At 34.3% G+C, this 14929-nt stretch overlaps 1 protein-coding gene across 4 annotated transcripts in view; it reads right to left on the bottom strand.

Moving 5' to 3' along the window:
• Positions 1-7810: 7810 nt before the first annotated feature.
• Positions 7811-14929, bottom strand: part of UBE3A (ubiquitin protein ligase E3A) — a 76701-nt gene continuing 69582 nt past the window's right edge. For all 4 annotated transcript variants that reach the window (XM_044670413.1, XM_044670412.1, XM_044670414.1 and 1 more), the window contains 2 exons: positions 10526-10669; positions 7811-9783 (listed from right to left, as the gene is read on the bottom strand). In XM_044670413.1, coding sequence (XP_044526348.1) covers positions 9663-9783; positions 10526-10669 — 265 coding nt within the window. In that variant the 3' untranslated portion in view covers positions 7811-9662. The remainder of the gene's footprint in view (positions 9784-10525; positions 10670-14929) is intronic.

The following is a 14929-nucleotide window of genomic DNA, read 5'->3' as shown; positions in this document are numbered from 1 at the left end:
CTGAGGTCAGATTTGAAATCAGGAAGATAAGTCTTCCTTATTCCAGGCCCAGCACACTCTATCCTTTGTGCCCCTAACATGCCAATGTAATGGAATACTATTATGCTCTAAGAAATGATGAAAGGGATGATTTCAGAGAATTATGGGAAGACTTATGAACTAATGTGAAGTGAATAGAACCAGGAGAACAATGCATACTATTAACATTGTAAAAATGAACACTTTTGAAAGACTGATCAACAATAGTTATGTGGAATTTTAATTAGGTATATTTCTGGGACTTTAAGTCTATCCAGCCCATCATTCGATAAGCATTGATCAAGCTTTATCTTCCATTATGCTACACACTGGGGAAACAAAGAAAGACCAAAACATGGTCCATGCCCTCAAGAATCCTGGGGGGGGGGCAACATGCAAATAACTGTATATATATGCAGCCAGATCAAGTGTTTCTGGAGTCAGCTAGGAGTAGAGAACTTTCTACCTCTCCTTCAGGGAGCTAGGAATCACAAGTTTTCCTTTGCCCTCCCCATTTCCTTCAATTCCTCCTCTTCCCTTTCTCCTACAAGCTAGTCGGATCTTCACTGTAGTGTTCTGCGAGACCTTAAGCCAAACTGTCTTTAGAACGTCCATCTCAACATGGCTATAGCAAAAGGATCACATTTGTCTGATTATAGAGATCTACTGTTACAGATAGTAGAAGAGATACAAGAATATAGCCTAACATCTTTCAGGACCTGAAGCCCATTCTACCTTAGTCAGTTAGTCAATAAGCATTTACTAAGTCTTTGGCAGGCAGCTAGATGGCTCAGTGGAAAGCGTGTTGGGCCCAGAGTCAGAAAGACCCTAATTCAAATCTAGCCTCAGACTTACTAGCTGTGTGACTCCAGACAAATCGCTTAATCTGTTTGCTTTAAAACACTGGAAAAGGAAATTGCAACCACTAGTATCTTTGCTTAAAAAAATAATACCATGGGCTGTATGATCCTCAGGGTCACAAAGAGTCATACATGACTGAATAACAATGTGCCAAAAACTGTGCTAAACACTGGGTATAAAAAGGTAAAAACACAGTTCCAGACCTCAAGGAAGTCGCTCTAGTGGAGAAAACATGCAAATGACTGTGCTCAAATATTATGTATACACAAGATATATACAGAGTAAATGTAAAGTCATCTCAAAGAAACTAGTTGTGTGTGGGGGCGGCGGGGGTAGAGCAAAGGAGGGTGCTGAGAAAAGTCTTATAAAGAAGGAGAGATTTTATTTGAATCTTGAAGCTAGGTAAACTAGAAGTCAAAAGTGAGGAGGGAGAGCATTACCAGAATGAGGAAAAGTCAAATGTAGTTGGATCATGTAGCACATGGAATTGAAGAAGCCTGGAAAGGTAGGAAGGGGGATAGATTGTGAAATAAATAAAGTCAGAGCATGCTATACTTGATGGTGGAGGTAACAAGGAGTCACTGGAATTTATAGAATAGGAAAATATTGTGGTCAGATCTGGGCTCTAAGAAAATCACTTTGGTAGATGAGTAGAGAATTTGTACACTTATGATAGTGCCTGGCACAAAGTAAGCACTTAGCTGTACTATTTCTAATAGTGAAGTTTCTGACAAAAAAGGTATATGGTCAGAACCTATCTTCTTCAGTAACAGAGAGTATTAGTGTACTGTTTATTAAAGCAGAGAAGTTTAATAATATATATATTTAAGAAATATTTCCATAAAAAGGCTTCAGTCCTTAGTATGTTTAGCTTCAGATATTTGATATTGGATAAATGAGGTAGATGGCTGTCCAGACTTTCAGCTTCAGTCAATAAGAAAGTTCGGTAGACATTAATTTTGGAATTCTTGCAAGTTCAATCCACTATTCTCATTTTTCATTCACTAATGGCAAAATTTACAAATTGTAAAGGATGATTACATGGGAAAATTTTGACATAAAGTCACTCAAGACACTAGGGCTGCCTTTTCAGCATGTACATGGAAAGTGGCAGTATTCAAAAATGAATTCTCTCCAAATCATGGACTTTTGTGCTTTTTGAGGACAGTTTAGGATGTAATTAAGTGATGTCTAGAAAATGGAAGGGAACATCAAGATCCTATGAAGTGAGAATACAGGCCATTCTAGTACGGAAAAAAACATGAGCAACTGTTTTGAATAATAAATTCTCAAAATATTAAAAGATATGGGGAGTTTACTCCAACTACCAAACTCCTTAAGTGATGGGCAGTCATTCCATATTCAGGAAGTTCTCGTTAACATGTTTCATATATTAATCTAAAATCAATTTTTGTATTACTTCAACTCATTACTTCATTAATCAGAGCAACAGAGAACAAGTTTAACTGCTCTGTCATCATCTCTTTAGATACTCTCATTTCCTCACCTCTGGTCTTTTCTGGGCAAAGTAGCCCAGAATTGCACAACCTAAATTTTGACGTATCATGGTCACCAAATTATATATCTAGATGCAAGGCAGCTTACAAAGAGGTTCCTCTTATCTTTGTTCACCTTCAGAAAATATTTACTTTTTGAATTTTTGTCAGAGCTTGTGAGCTCATTTGTTTTTCAGTTACCATCTCATAATTTTAAGCATATCTCAACAATAGCTGTTTTGAATAATTTCATAATGAAGATTTCATATTGTATATGTTATAATTAACTTTCTTTCCTAAAAGTTATGCCCTGGTCTTAAAGGAGCAAAGGAGTCATGGATTCAAACCTATTCCACATTATTCATAGGCTCTTGTTAAATCTGGAAGGAATCCTGAAGGTCATCTAGTTCAAACATTTTATGAGAATGATTTCTAATGGGAAACTGCCCCAAACAGGTTGCAACTTGCCCAAGGTCACTCAGCTACTAAATAACAGAGCTGGGATTAATATCCAGGTTCTCTATCTTCAAACCTAGTATCTAGTGTGCCAAGCTGCCTTCAAACCTTTCTAAAGCAATCTTGAAAAACTGTCAGTTCTGGGATATTCAGGTTCATAATGATATGGGTCTGAGAGTTTGGATTGGGGGTTCCAGAAATAACTTAAAAGTTGACCAGGCCCCTTTGTGTATGGCAAGATAGGAACAGGATGATTTTGGGCTATGCAAAGAGACTATAAGTTATTCAGGGAAAAAAATGACATTATCTCACACTAGCATAGAATTAAGCTGAGTTCTAGGTACAGAAGACTGTGATCCAGATAAAGAATTTTCCCCCATAGAATTCGGCATTTATTCATAAATTCAAAGTACTTTGCCACTACCAATGGATAAACTCCCACATTAAACTGTGAGGCAAGGAAATAAATTCCAGATATCTTATTTACAATTACTTACTTTAACTTTTTGTACTTACATTACAGATAACCTACTAAAAAAGTTAATGGTCATGAAAATCTTATAAATCTTATAAATATACATTGGACCTAAAGTCAGTAAGATCCGGGTTCAAATCTGGCCTCAGATATTTCCTGTGGCCGACTAAGTCACTTAAATTGTATGCCTCAGTTTCTTCAACTATGAAATGAGAATAACTAACATCTACCTGTCAGAGTTGGTGTGAGAGTAACATGAAACATTTGTAAAGCATTTTGTAAATTTTAAAAGTGCTATATAAATGCTAGCTTATATAATTATACATATGTATACCAAACATCAGCTCATAATCCCCATATCTTCTAGCTTCTTCAAAGGAGGAAAATAATAAAAATAATAAAATACTTCAGCAGTTTCCTTACTGAGAATGAATAAGTCTCACATATCATCTTGCAATCTGGTCTTCCAGCTGTTTTCAGGAATAATTCCCCCAAAATGATGTTGGGGTGAAGGGATGATGACTTGAATTAAAAGCACACAAACAATTAAATAGCACATGAACAATCTGTATTTCATACTGAATTGTATTTATAATTTTGTCAATGTGGGTACTCTTTTTATACGATGTAGACCCCAATCAAGCAATGCCTACCCAGGCTGTGGGGCTCTTATTCACGTCCTTCCATAAAGTGGTCATGGGGGGTCTGGAAGAAGGCTCTTGCCTCAGTGCTTGCAGTCTTCTTTGCTTTCATTTAGATATCATGAGAACAATGGACCATCCTAGACCAATTTCTTAACTGACATTTCTTAAATAACTCTTCTCTCTAATAAATGTTTCTAATGTGTTTCTAATGCTTGCATGTATCCACTATTGCCCTTTGAATAGTCCCCCTCGAGGATGTGTGAAATCTTTCCTACAACATAAAAATCAATCCAAGATATATGTCCTTAAGTATTGGTAATGAAATTTATAAGAAAATCAGAAGTGATCCTAGATTAGATCTGGACATAGGTCAACCCGAAGGACTGTGCTGCAGTTGGCCACTCTCATAATGGGTACGAAGAGTCAATATGTCATTGATCTCTCTCTCTCTCTCTCTCTGGAGATATCTTTTCCAAAAAAATCAAAGAGACTGTGGAAAAGCTCAAAAAATTTTAAACATTCTTGGTTATAACTTCTTTTTCCTCATGACTGCAAACTAAATAATGTTCATTAGAATTATAAGGCCATTTCTTTTTATTTAAAGTAAGAATTTCTTTAATATAAAATAGAATTGGGGAAGGAATGCAGCTAAGTGGCTCTGTGGATAGAGCCAGGCCTGGAGAGGGAAAGGTCCTGGGTTCAAATGTGACCTCAGATGCTTCTCAGGTACGTGACGCTGTGCAAGTTACTTAACTCTGGTTGCCTAACACTTACCATTTTTATGTCTCAGAACCAATACATAGTATTAATTCTAAGGTGAAGATAAAGATTTTATTTTTAATTAACTGGCCAAGCTTCACTGTGTGGTTGTTATTTAATTGAGGGCTCTTCATTATTATTAATAGCTGACTTCTTTAGGATAAGATATATTTACTTATTTGATCTTCCTTAACACCTGTGAGAAAGCTAAAAAAAATCGTCCTCATGCTCATTTACAAATAAAGAAATTAAAGCTCTAAGAAATCAAAGAAATAGAACCAGAACTCAAATCTAGGGTACCTTCAAGCTTCAATTCCAGAGCTTTTGCAACTAAATTCCTACTTTTACCTTTTCTCCAATCCACTGCCATAATAATGTTCTTATGCATAGAACTGAACATATCTTTTTTTAAATTATAAAAATCTCAATGGTTTACTACTGCATTGTGAATGTCTGAATTTCCTTTGTAGCATTGCAGATCCTCCTTAACTGCATTACTTCCACATAATCTCCACTTTGGCTACACTAGAAAATTCTGGGGCTCTTCAGTGCACACCACACACTTATCTCCAAGTCTTTTCTCAGATTGATCCCTATCTTCCTCTGTCCTTGGCTATTTAATTCCTACCTACTTTCTAAATCTTAACTTATACAATCCCTTCTTGAAAGCCTTTCCAGAGTCGCTAGTCTGATAACCTTTTCCTCCAGAGCTCACCTGACTTATACTTTCTAAGACATTAGATAATATTGTGCACTGTAGCAACTGACTTTGGTGTCTTATTTCTCTACTTGACTATAAGCTCTTTTGAGGCAGGTTTCCCCAACTCAGATTTCTCCTAGCACAGTTTTCAGTACACAGTAGAGGCTTAATATATGATGTATTTTGTATAAGAGCCTCTTATGCAGGTTGTATTTAATTGGGATACTAGACATTTTGTGTACATTGATTACTTTTTTCCAGTCTTAGTCCAGTCCAGTGGGTAGAGAGTCTCCAACAGTGTATTCTTTATGGGATGAATTCTTAAGATGAGCTAAGTCTGAGTCTGATGATTCTTTAAGGTGCCCCTGGATCCAGCTCTACCAAGAACATAAAGAAAATAGAAGTAATACATGACCAAATCACAGTTTAAAACATACTATTTAGTCTAACATTGTAGCCTGTTTCTTTTCTCTTTCAACTGACCAAGTTTCAAATTCTAAATTAAAAAAAAAATTTTTAAAGAAATGGTTGCAAAGACACATTCTATTTGAATTTGATACAAAGCCTATGATGTTTATTTATTAACTACTAGTAGTCTTTGAATATTTTATCTTTATGAAAAAATTTCTAGTGTTCAAAGATTATTGAGAATCAATACAACCAACCATTTGTAATTCTGAACTAGACTGTTTTGTGCCATACTTGTTTGTAACTGATGAAAGCATTATCAGTCAATGAAAGCTAAGGATTATTTCATGTGAGGGATAACTATAAAGTATACTGGTCAATTATAAAATAGTCCTTTGCCAATATTGGAAGGAAAAGTAAAAAATAATTCCTATAACATAAAAATTTCCAAGCAGATTGGAAGAGGTGGGGGAAATCATATTGTTGCATATTAAGCTGCTATGATTTATTCAGAAGACCTTAATAAGTATATGTATTTTCACCTTCTTTGGAGCTTTTATGATCATAACGTAAATTATACTACTGAGAGAATATCATAATAAAAATAAAATATTAACCTTTTTATTTAACATTGATTAATTCCAATTACTTTTACTAAAAGGTGATAAAAATGTCATTATGGTATAGTTTATCTAGATAAATTTAAAACCCATTCTTAAAGATATACAAGACATGCACTTTGTATTCTCTAAGTAGTTAGTAGCAACTGTACCAGTTCTAAATCTGTTTCTTAAAAAAAAATTGTAGAAGGGAAAAGAACCTCTAAAATTGTCATCTGACACCTCTATCTACAGATGAGGAAACTGAAGCCAAGAGAAGTTATATGAATTGCCCAAGTTAAGGCAGCTAGTTAACGAAATTCCAGAAACTGCAACCAAAGTCTGAAGCCTGAACATAATAGTTTCACAAGAAGTAAACCACTTTTCTAGAAATATAAAAGTTGATAATTACTTACATTGAAAAAAAAAAGCCTTTTTTCCTAAGGTGGCTGTATAATACTATTTTAAAAAAATAGCAAACATTCATAAAACATTGATATTCTAAATCAGAAATCTGTGTTGTAAGCAAAAAGTAGCTTTCTGTTTTTACCATGATGGCAAAAGTGGAAAATAATATACCTTCAAAAAGAGAATACCTAAGTTCTACATGGAAAACTTTTTAAAAAGTGGGGATTAACTGGTGGCTTTATACAACAATAAATTTGGAAAATAATAAATGCTAAAATTGAACTTCCCGTTTTTTGTTATTCTTACTCTATTTAAAAAGTCAATTCCTTTTCTTAGTATTATAATTAGCAAAAAAAGGTCAGTTCTAGGGAGTGAGTTTTTAATGAAAGCATTCTTTTTCTGAGTTTCACTGATGCTGTTCTTTTTCAGATACAAAAATTATTGTTGAGAAAATGGATATTTAAAATAAATTCAGTTTTTAAGGAAGGAATATTGCCAACCAACCTTACATATGTGTATATATATATATATATGTATATATACAAATATACGTATATATTTGCTATATTAAGAAACACAGACTAAAATTCAGAGAAATACAGTCTCAATGAAATTACTAGTTTCATCCAAACTGTTGATACACCAAACCAGAGCTATTATTCACAGAACAAGAATTGTTTGAAATTTTGTTCAATTTCTACCTATCCAGTCTATTTTTTAATACTAATTAGTAATGGAAAATAACAAGAATGTGGAAAGAAGTTGTAGCCTACACAAGAAAATAAGATTCTGAAGAGAATGGCTCGTGTACCCATTTTTTTTTCCTTAAAGCCTTTCCTTATTGTAGATTTAAAAAATAAATTCCCAATATTTTAAAATAGTACACCTAGTGTTTTAAATCTACTAGGTTCATGAATCAAAAACTTGTTGGAGAAATAAGATTTTAGTAGTAGATATGGTAACAAAATTTAAAGAGAATAAATGAATAGTTTTAACTTGCTTCACCCATTTATTATATAAAATGTCCAACGGCACCTTGAGTTTCCCTTGCTCTCATTTTTAATGTACAGGAAAAAAACCAAAAAACCAGAATAGGTAGTATGTCCTTTAGAAAAATGGATACTTTTGAATGTTTGCTATCATGTAGTATATATACCTTAACAAGGTTCTAAAACAGGTGAACCCAAACTACACCCAATTTAACTTATCAAATTAAGGAAATCACTGTCTTATTTTTCCACTGGGTCATGGTGAAAAAAAGGTCACTGTTTTATTCAGCATTATAGTCACATAACAGTTCTGTTTCTATTACTAGAAAGAATTTATTAAAATAATCCTGAAAGACATCTTTTCCCACCTCCAATGATTTCAAGAATTGCCCTTTTCCTGCCAATTTCACACAAATCATCAAGCTGATTTAATCTGTAGAAGTCAGTTAAAACAATTGTCAAGGCACAAGCTCAGCTCTGCACAACAGCTACAGCTTGTAGTAAAAAGATTTACCAGTTATGTCCCCTTAGTTAAAAATACACAATCCCTTTATTGTATATTGCAACAGGAGAAATTAACATTACAGACACATTAGACTAGGAAAGGGGAAACTACTTACTTCTGAATTGTCATTTAAATTGAAAGCCTATTGTTTATTTTCTGTAATACATGAAGTAATTTTTAGCATTTACTTTTCAAAATAATATTGAATAGTTGGGGACATACAATAGAAATAGGTCTTAAGATCAAAAGTTTCATTCATTTCCAGGTTTGCTTATTGTTAGATTCAATAAAAAACAAGGAACAGTAGCCATCTCTTTTGATTATGTCGCAACACTGATCATGTGCCTTGATAAAGGAGCAACAACAGTTCATTAAATAGGACGATGACATCATGTAGGGAAGACTTTGGATTGTCGATTTTAAAATCAATGTAATAGGCAATTAATAAAACTTAATTTTAAGTGCACTTCCACATGCTTTGTCTATAATATAACAAATTTCCTATCTTTCTTGCAATACACTTGACTCACTACCATTTGGCTGAATATGCACTTTTCCCCAGTAAATGTTAAAAACAAAACAAAACGAAACAAAAAACACAACCTAAAATCTATACCCTTTCATATACTAAGTAAGAAACAGGATTGCTTACTGAAACAGTATATTGCAAGACACGTGAAGACAACATACAGTGGCATGAGTTTGTTTTTGTTTTTTTTAATTTGTTGTGCTGTAACTAAAGTAAAGTTCTCAGGGCTGCAGTTAAAACATTCCAAGTTCTCCCTTCCATCTTTATTGATTCTCAAGATTTTGCACAGAAAACTCTTTGGGGGCTAGAACAGCAGTAATTGCATCACACTGTTTCCAGGACTTCAAGTTTTAAAAGCAAACTGTTCAAAAAAGTACAGTTCCTGATTTGAATAGATACAGGGACAAAAAAAAAATAGCACATACTTGAAGGTTACATGGGCTACAAATGATGGCAATATTTTCCTTGGGAAAGTACAGTTTGTTGGTATTTTTTCTTTAAATACTCAAAAAGGCTCAACTTCAAGCAGTAATAAACACAAGCAAAAGTGATTTAACCCTTAAAATAAATATTCAGGAAAACCTCTCTGTACATACAAGTGAAAGAATATGTAACACTTTCACGTGAAAAGAAAAAAATAAAGAATTTGTTCATACAAGCAGCTGAAATCTGCTGTTCCAGCCCTAATGTCCCCAGTAAAGAAGGGAGGCACAAACACGGGTGACTACTGTAGCTCACTAACTTATGGCCTTTTTTGTATAGGGACATCATCACCACCAATTTTTATCCCTTTTGTTATATTTATTAATTTTTTTTTACAGCATGCCAAATCCTTTGGCATATGTGATGGCCTTCAACAATCTTTCTTTAAGTTTTTCTTTGCTGGAGTATTCCGGAAGCAAAAGGACATTAAAGCAAGTGTGAGATGTAGGTAACCTAAATGAGAAGAAAAAGGAAAAAATGGAAAAGTATTAAGACATGGGAAAAAAACAGCATATACATGTGTTACAATTTGTGAAAGATGTATATTTTCCTCAAGTTGGTTTACCATTATTAATTCACACTAAATCAAACTTTAGCAATGTTTTTGGATTTAAATTATAAACAAGATCTTCTAGCTTAAAAACATACAAGCTCCAAAGAGTCTTTTCTGATCAACTACCTGTAAATTATTCAATGTTATAAGTAGTTTTAAAATTACACATACTAGTCTAAATCTGGGAAGAAATGCTATTTAGATTCAATAATACACAAATTGGAAGGTGGTAATTCCATTTCTCTATTAAAAAATGGCAAAAGGCCCAAATCCCATGCCTGGATTTAAATATTTCTGAAAGAATATCTAACCAGGGACTTGAACAGACCCAAGCTGTGAATTTAAAAATAAAAAAAAAAGTGAACAATCATAATTTACTGAGACAAAAAGTTTTATTTTATTGAGCTGAGGTGAACTAAATTTTTAGTGAATAATAATAATGAAGCTAAATACTTAATAAACCAGTACAGAACTTCAAATATTTTTGAAAAATATCTAAATTGAATCAAAATCAGAATTGGTTCACACAAATTCTTGAATATCACAGTAAAACTGTATTTGGAGCATCATGTTTATACTTCCAAAAGGTAAATTTCTGGAACATATTAAAGGAATTATATATTCATTGAATTCCATAATTACCTTTCTGTGTCTGGGCCATTTTTGGCTATAATCATCTTTAATTTTCCTAGTCCTCCCACAGGTGCTCTGTCTGTACCTGTTGTAAACTGCAAGAAGAGTCTTTTCTGCTCATCTGTAAACGAATGGACGATTTCCCAGAACTCTCTAAGTAGGGGAGAAGATGTAATGGTAAATTCTATCTTTTAGTTTGGATTGAGAACTGAACCAAAAATCTTTTGAAACTGTGACTGGGTAAAGAATTACATTCATGAGCTTAAGACAAAAGTTTTAAAAATTAGTATTATATGAGTTTTCTATTAAAAAATCTATTGCATAAAAAAACCAACACTATGATCAAACACGGTTTGCCTACCTAGAGATAAGGCAAATCATAAGCCATTCCAATTAGAAAAAACCCATTTGTAAAATCTCACAGAAGATAAGAGTTATAAATAGTATTACTTCATAAAAAAATTATTCTATAAAGGCAAATTTATGATATGCCTTTGATGGTATTTAAGGATTAGGCAGGAAGGGGGGAATAAAAAACAGGTGAAAAAATGAAAAAGATTTTTATAGCAAACTTATTTAACACTGACAGTGTATGCACTACTTTTATATTTGAATATCAAAATCTTGGGTAATAAAGGAGGAAGTAGAAACACTTAGAGAAAACAAAAATGGGAATATCTGTTGAACTAGAATAATAAGACATAGCAAGATTCAAAGATGAGGTTGACAATTTTGAGGTCACTAATGAATTGATTTTGAATACAAGAGTGAACAAAATTTCAGACGATCCTATTAGCAAATAAAAGGTGACAGAATATTAAAACTACCCAAGCCATATAACCATTTCTAAAAAATTTTTGTGATAATAACATTCACAAGCAATGAGAATAACTTCAAAGAAGGAACAGGAAAGGAAGAGGAAGTGGGTTTTAATAAAGTAAATCTTACAGCAGAACATATTGAGTAAACAGTACAGAGAATACAAAATACTACTGTGCTTGGTTTTATTGATTATTTTAGAAAGCTTTTGCATTGATATAGGTTTTTATAAAACAAATTGTCTCACATGCCTATGTAAAATCATGAGATCCTTGAAAGATATACTTTTGTTCTATAACCCTCTGATTACGTGAGAGACATAATGTAGGAAAATATATTCTTGCCAAAGGAGCTTGCCACTACCATTAAATATGTCCAAATACAGAGTCCAAATAAAAAGAGATATGTTTAACAGTTGAAGCCCTCCAGATATTCCTATTACGTTACTGACACTGTGCTGAACAACTTCATAAATGAGATTATCTGATAATCAGTTAAAAGAATTCAGCCTAACTATTCAAAAGAAAAAAACCAGATGGACGAAAAAAGTCTATTGTTCAGACTATGATATACAATTGGACAAATAAGCCACAAAAAGACAAACCTTTGATCTGAAATGAAGGTCTATCTTGTTAACATCAATATTCTTCTGGTGAGGTTGTATAGCTATGATTAATACAGCACTAGCAGCGACAAATACAAATATATATCAAGTACTCAGGGTGGGAAGGAATGTATGTGGAGAAGGGGAGGGGAGATAGAGAGAATGTGTGTGTAGAGGTCAGGAAGTTTCATGTAGAAGGTGATTCTTGAGAGAGTTCATTCCAGGCAGAGAAAATGGCTAGTACAAAGGCACAGAGATGAGAAATGGGGAGTTATGTTAAGGAGGAGAGAAGTCTAGCCAGGCTGTTATCATAATGTAGGAAGGGGGAGTAATGCATAATGAGAAAGGAAAGATGGACTGGAGGGGAGGGGGAGGTAGTAAAGAACTTTAAAAAGCTAGCACTTATAATTTATCTTGGAGGCAATAAAGAATCACTTTTGTTTACCGAATAGGGAAGCCATGGAAAAATCTGTACTGGAAGCAGTGTATAAGGTAGTCTATAGCTGTAAAATCTTTGGGAGGGAGAACAATAAAGAGACTGTTACATTAATTCAGATGAGCTAAAAAAGGCCTGAATGAAGGTATATAGGTATGTGAATATAGAGATGGTGGCATATGCAAGAGATGTCATGGGGGTGAAAAGAGTGAGCAATGACCTGCTACACTAGGTAAGAAAGAGAGTGCAAATCTGAGGACAATGCAAAGATTAGAAGATTCAAGAATGCTGGTGCATTTCAGAGAAAGTTTGAAAGTGGAGGTGTGGATGGTAGAGAAAATGAGATCAGTTTTGTACATACTGTGTTTGAGATGCCTCTAAAATCCCAACTATGAAATGTTTAATAGGTAATTGTTGACATGAGACATGAGAGGCTAGGGCTGTATAAATAGATGGGTAAGTAGCTGTCTCCATAGAGATGAAAGCTAAACAGAGAGAGTATGAGGCAAAGTGGAATGAAGGAAGAGGAAGAAGGGGGGGGGAGGAGAGAGATGAGTGGGGAGGAAGAGGAAAAGGAAAAAGGAAGAGGAGAAAAGAGGAAAAGGAAAGAGGAGGAGGGAGGAAAGAAACTGGAGAGAGGAAGGAAAAAAGGAAAGAGGAGGGAGAAGGGAAATGAGAGGATAAAATCTTGGCACAAATCTATAGTTAGGGTCAGAGACATAGGTGATAAACCTGCAAAGGAGATACATTGGTCAGACAGGCTGGTCAGCAGAGAAATGTAAGGAAACCCAGAGAAGAGAGAGTATCAAGAACGAGAGGGTGGACAACAGTGTGAAATGAAAGACAAAGGTTGGAGAAAAGGATAGAGAACAACTAGCAGATCTGGCAGTCTTAAGAAGTTATTGTTAACTTCAGAGGGAGCAGTTTGAGTTGAGTGAAGTCAGAAGTCAGATTACCAAGGGTCAAGGAGAGAGAGAAGAAATGAAAGCAGAGACTACAGACAGCCTTTTCAAGAAGTTTGACTGAGACTGGCACAATGGTGGGCTTGTCACACGATGAGACTGCCTGTATATTCCCACTGGGATCCACGGAATATCAAGAGAGACTGAAGAAAGCCCCATACACAGTATGGAGGATTGTTGGGAGAACATGGGAAAAAACTACATGGGATAATATAGCAGACCGACTGCAATCTGTGCAACACTGTTGATGCATATAATTGGTATCACAAATCTAATTAACAATGTATCAATACAAGATGCAAATATACCACATTGTAAAAATATTCCTGAAAAATAGTTTTATGGATAAATGCCCTCAAAACAAAGTTATAAAAATCATATATGCGGTAGAATCTCCTTTATAATCTTGGTATTGGGTTGAGAAGATAGTTTAACATGTTTCAGACTTAAGAAACTTGCACTATTTACATTTTGAGGATATCATTTCAATGATGATATACTTGAAACCTTGTAACAAAAGGTCAAGTTATGAAAGGAATACAAGTTAACTTTCCATGATCTATACCAGTGAAAATAAACCATAGTAGTGTTTGGGTAATCTGACATTTTAGAGGGGAAGGAAAATCCCTTTTAATTGGCTTTGGCATACATATATGCATGCTTATCTCCTATGAGAATTCACACCATTTAAATACAAAATGATGGGCAGGATGGTGTAACAGAAAGAGCACTGGATTTTTAGTTAAAAGACATGGGGAGTTTGGGTCTCATCTGCTCTTCCCTGACTGTGTGACCTAAAGGGAGTCACTTAACCTGCCTCGGTTTCTGTAGCTATAAGATAAAGAGGTTGAAGGGCACGACTCTGTGGTATCTCTCTAAGCTGGAGGTCACACTGAATGCTAGTTAAGATGACAGTTGAGTGTTCCACACCCCAGCCCCAAAACCTGTTTTTCCCTTGCCCCTATTTTAAAAGCTCTTAATAGGCAAATGGAAACCTCTGGAATCATCCTTACCCCCTTATTCTGTTTTATACTCCAATAAAAACAAGCAACTAATAGCTAAGTGAGATCCCTATTTGGTGGAAATAGGGCCCAGAGAATGGGTTCAGTTAGATGAATGAAATCTTAAATAGGTGATTCTATCCTATAGGAAGTATTTAAATAGGAGACTATAAGAAGCTTAGCTATTTGATTAAAAATAAAATCCAAGATGATAGTGAAAACATTATTAACTCATTGCCTTATAAGAGAGTAGAAACTTCCATTAGTGAAAAATAAAAATAACCTCCAAACTTATGGAATCTCTTGGAAACATGAGGACTCTTTAAGTTCAGTTTCCCAAAACTTTTCTGTTAAATGGCTTTTTATGTCCCTGTGGTGAGTCAAAATGCAGAGATGCCGAAGGGAAAATTTTCTTAGAGCGTAAGTAGGAATGTAGATCACAACTGAAAAATGTTGATATTTCATATCCACACTAACAATGCTAATTTAGCAGAGAAAGGGAGTTAGCAGTTTTTTTACCTCATTCCACTCCCTGAAATTTGTATTTTAAACCCATCATTAAAGCTATGGCAGTAGGGATGGAGAAATGGC

The sequence above is a fragment of the Gracilinanus agilis genome, chromosome 3 (genome assembly GCF_016433145.1).
Source record: "Gracilinanus agilis isolate LMUSP501 chromosome 3, AgileGrace, whole genome shotgun sequence".
In the NCBI taxonomy this organism is placed as follows: Eukaryota; Metazoa; Chordata; class Mammalia; order Didelphimorphia; family Didelphidae; genus Gracilinanus; species Gracilinanus agilis.
Note: the sequence above shows the minus strand (reverse complement) of the source record. Positions and strands in the feature narration are given on the sequence as shown.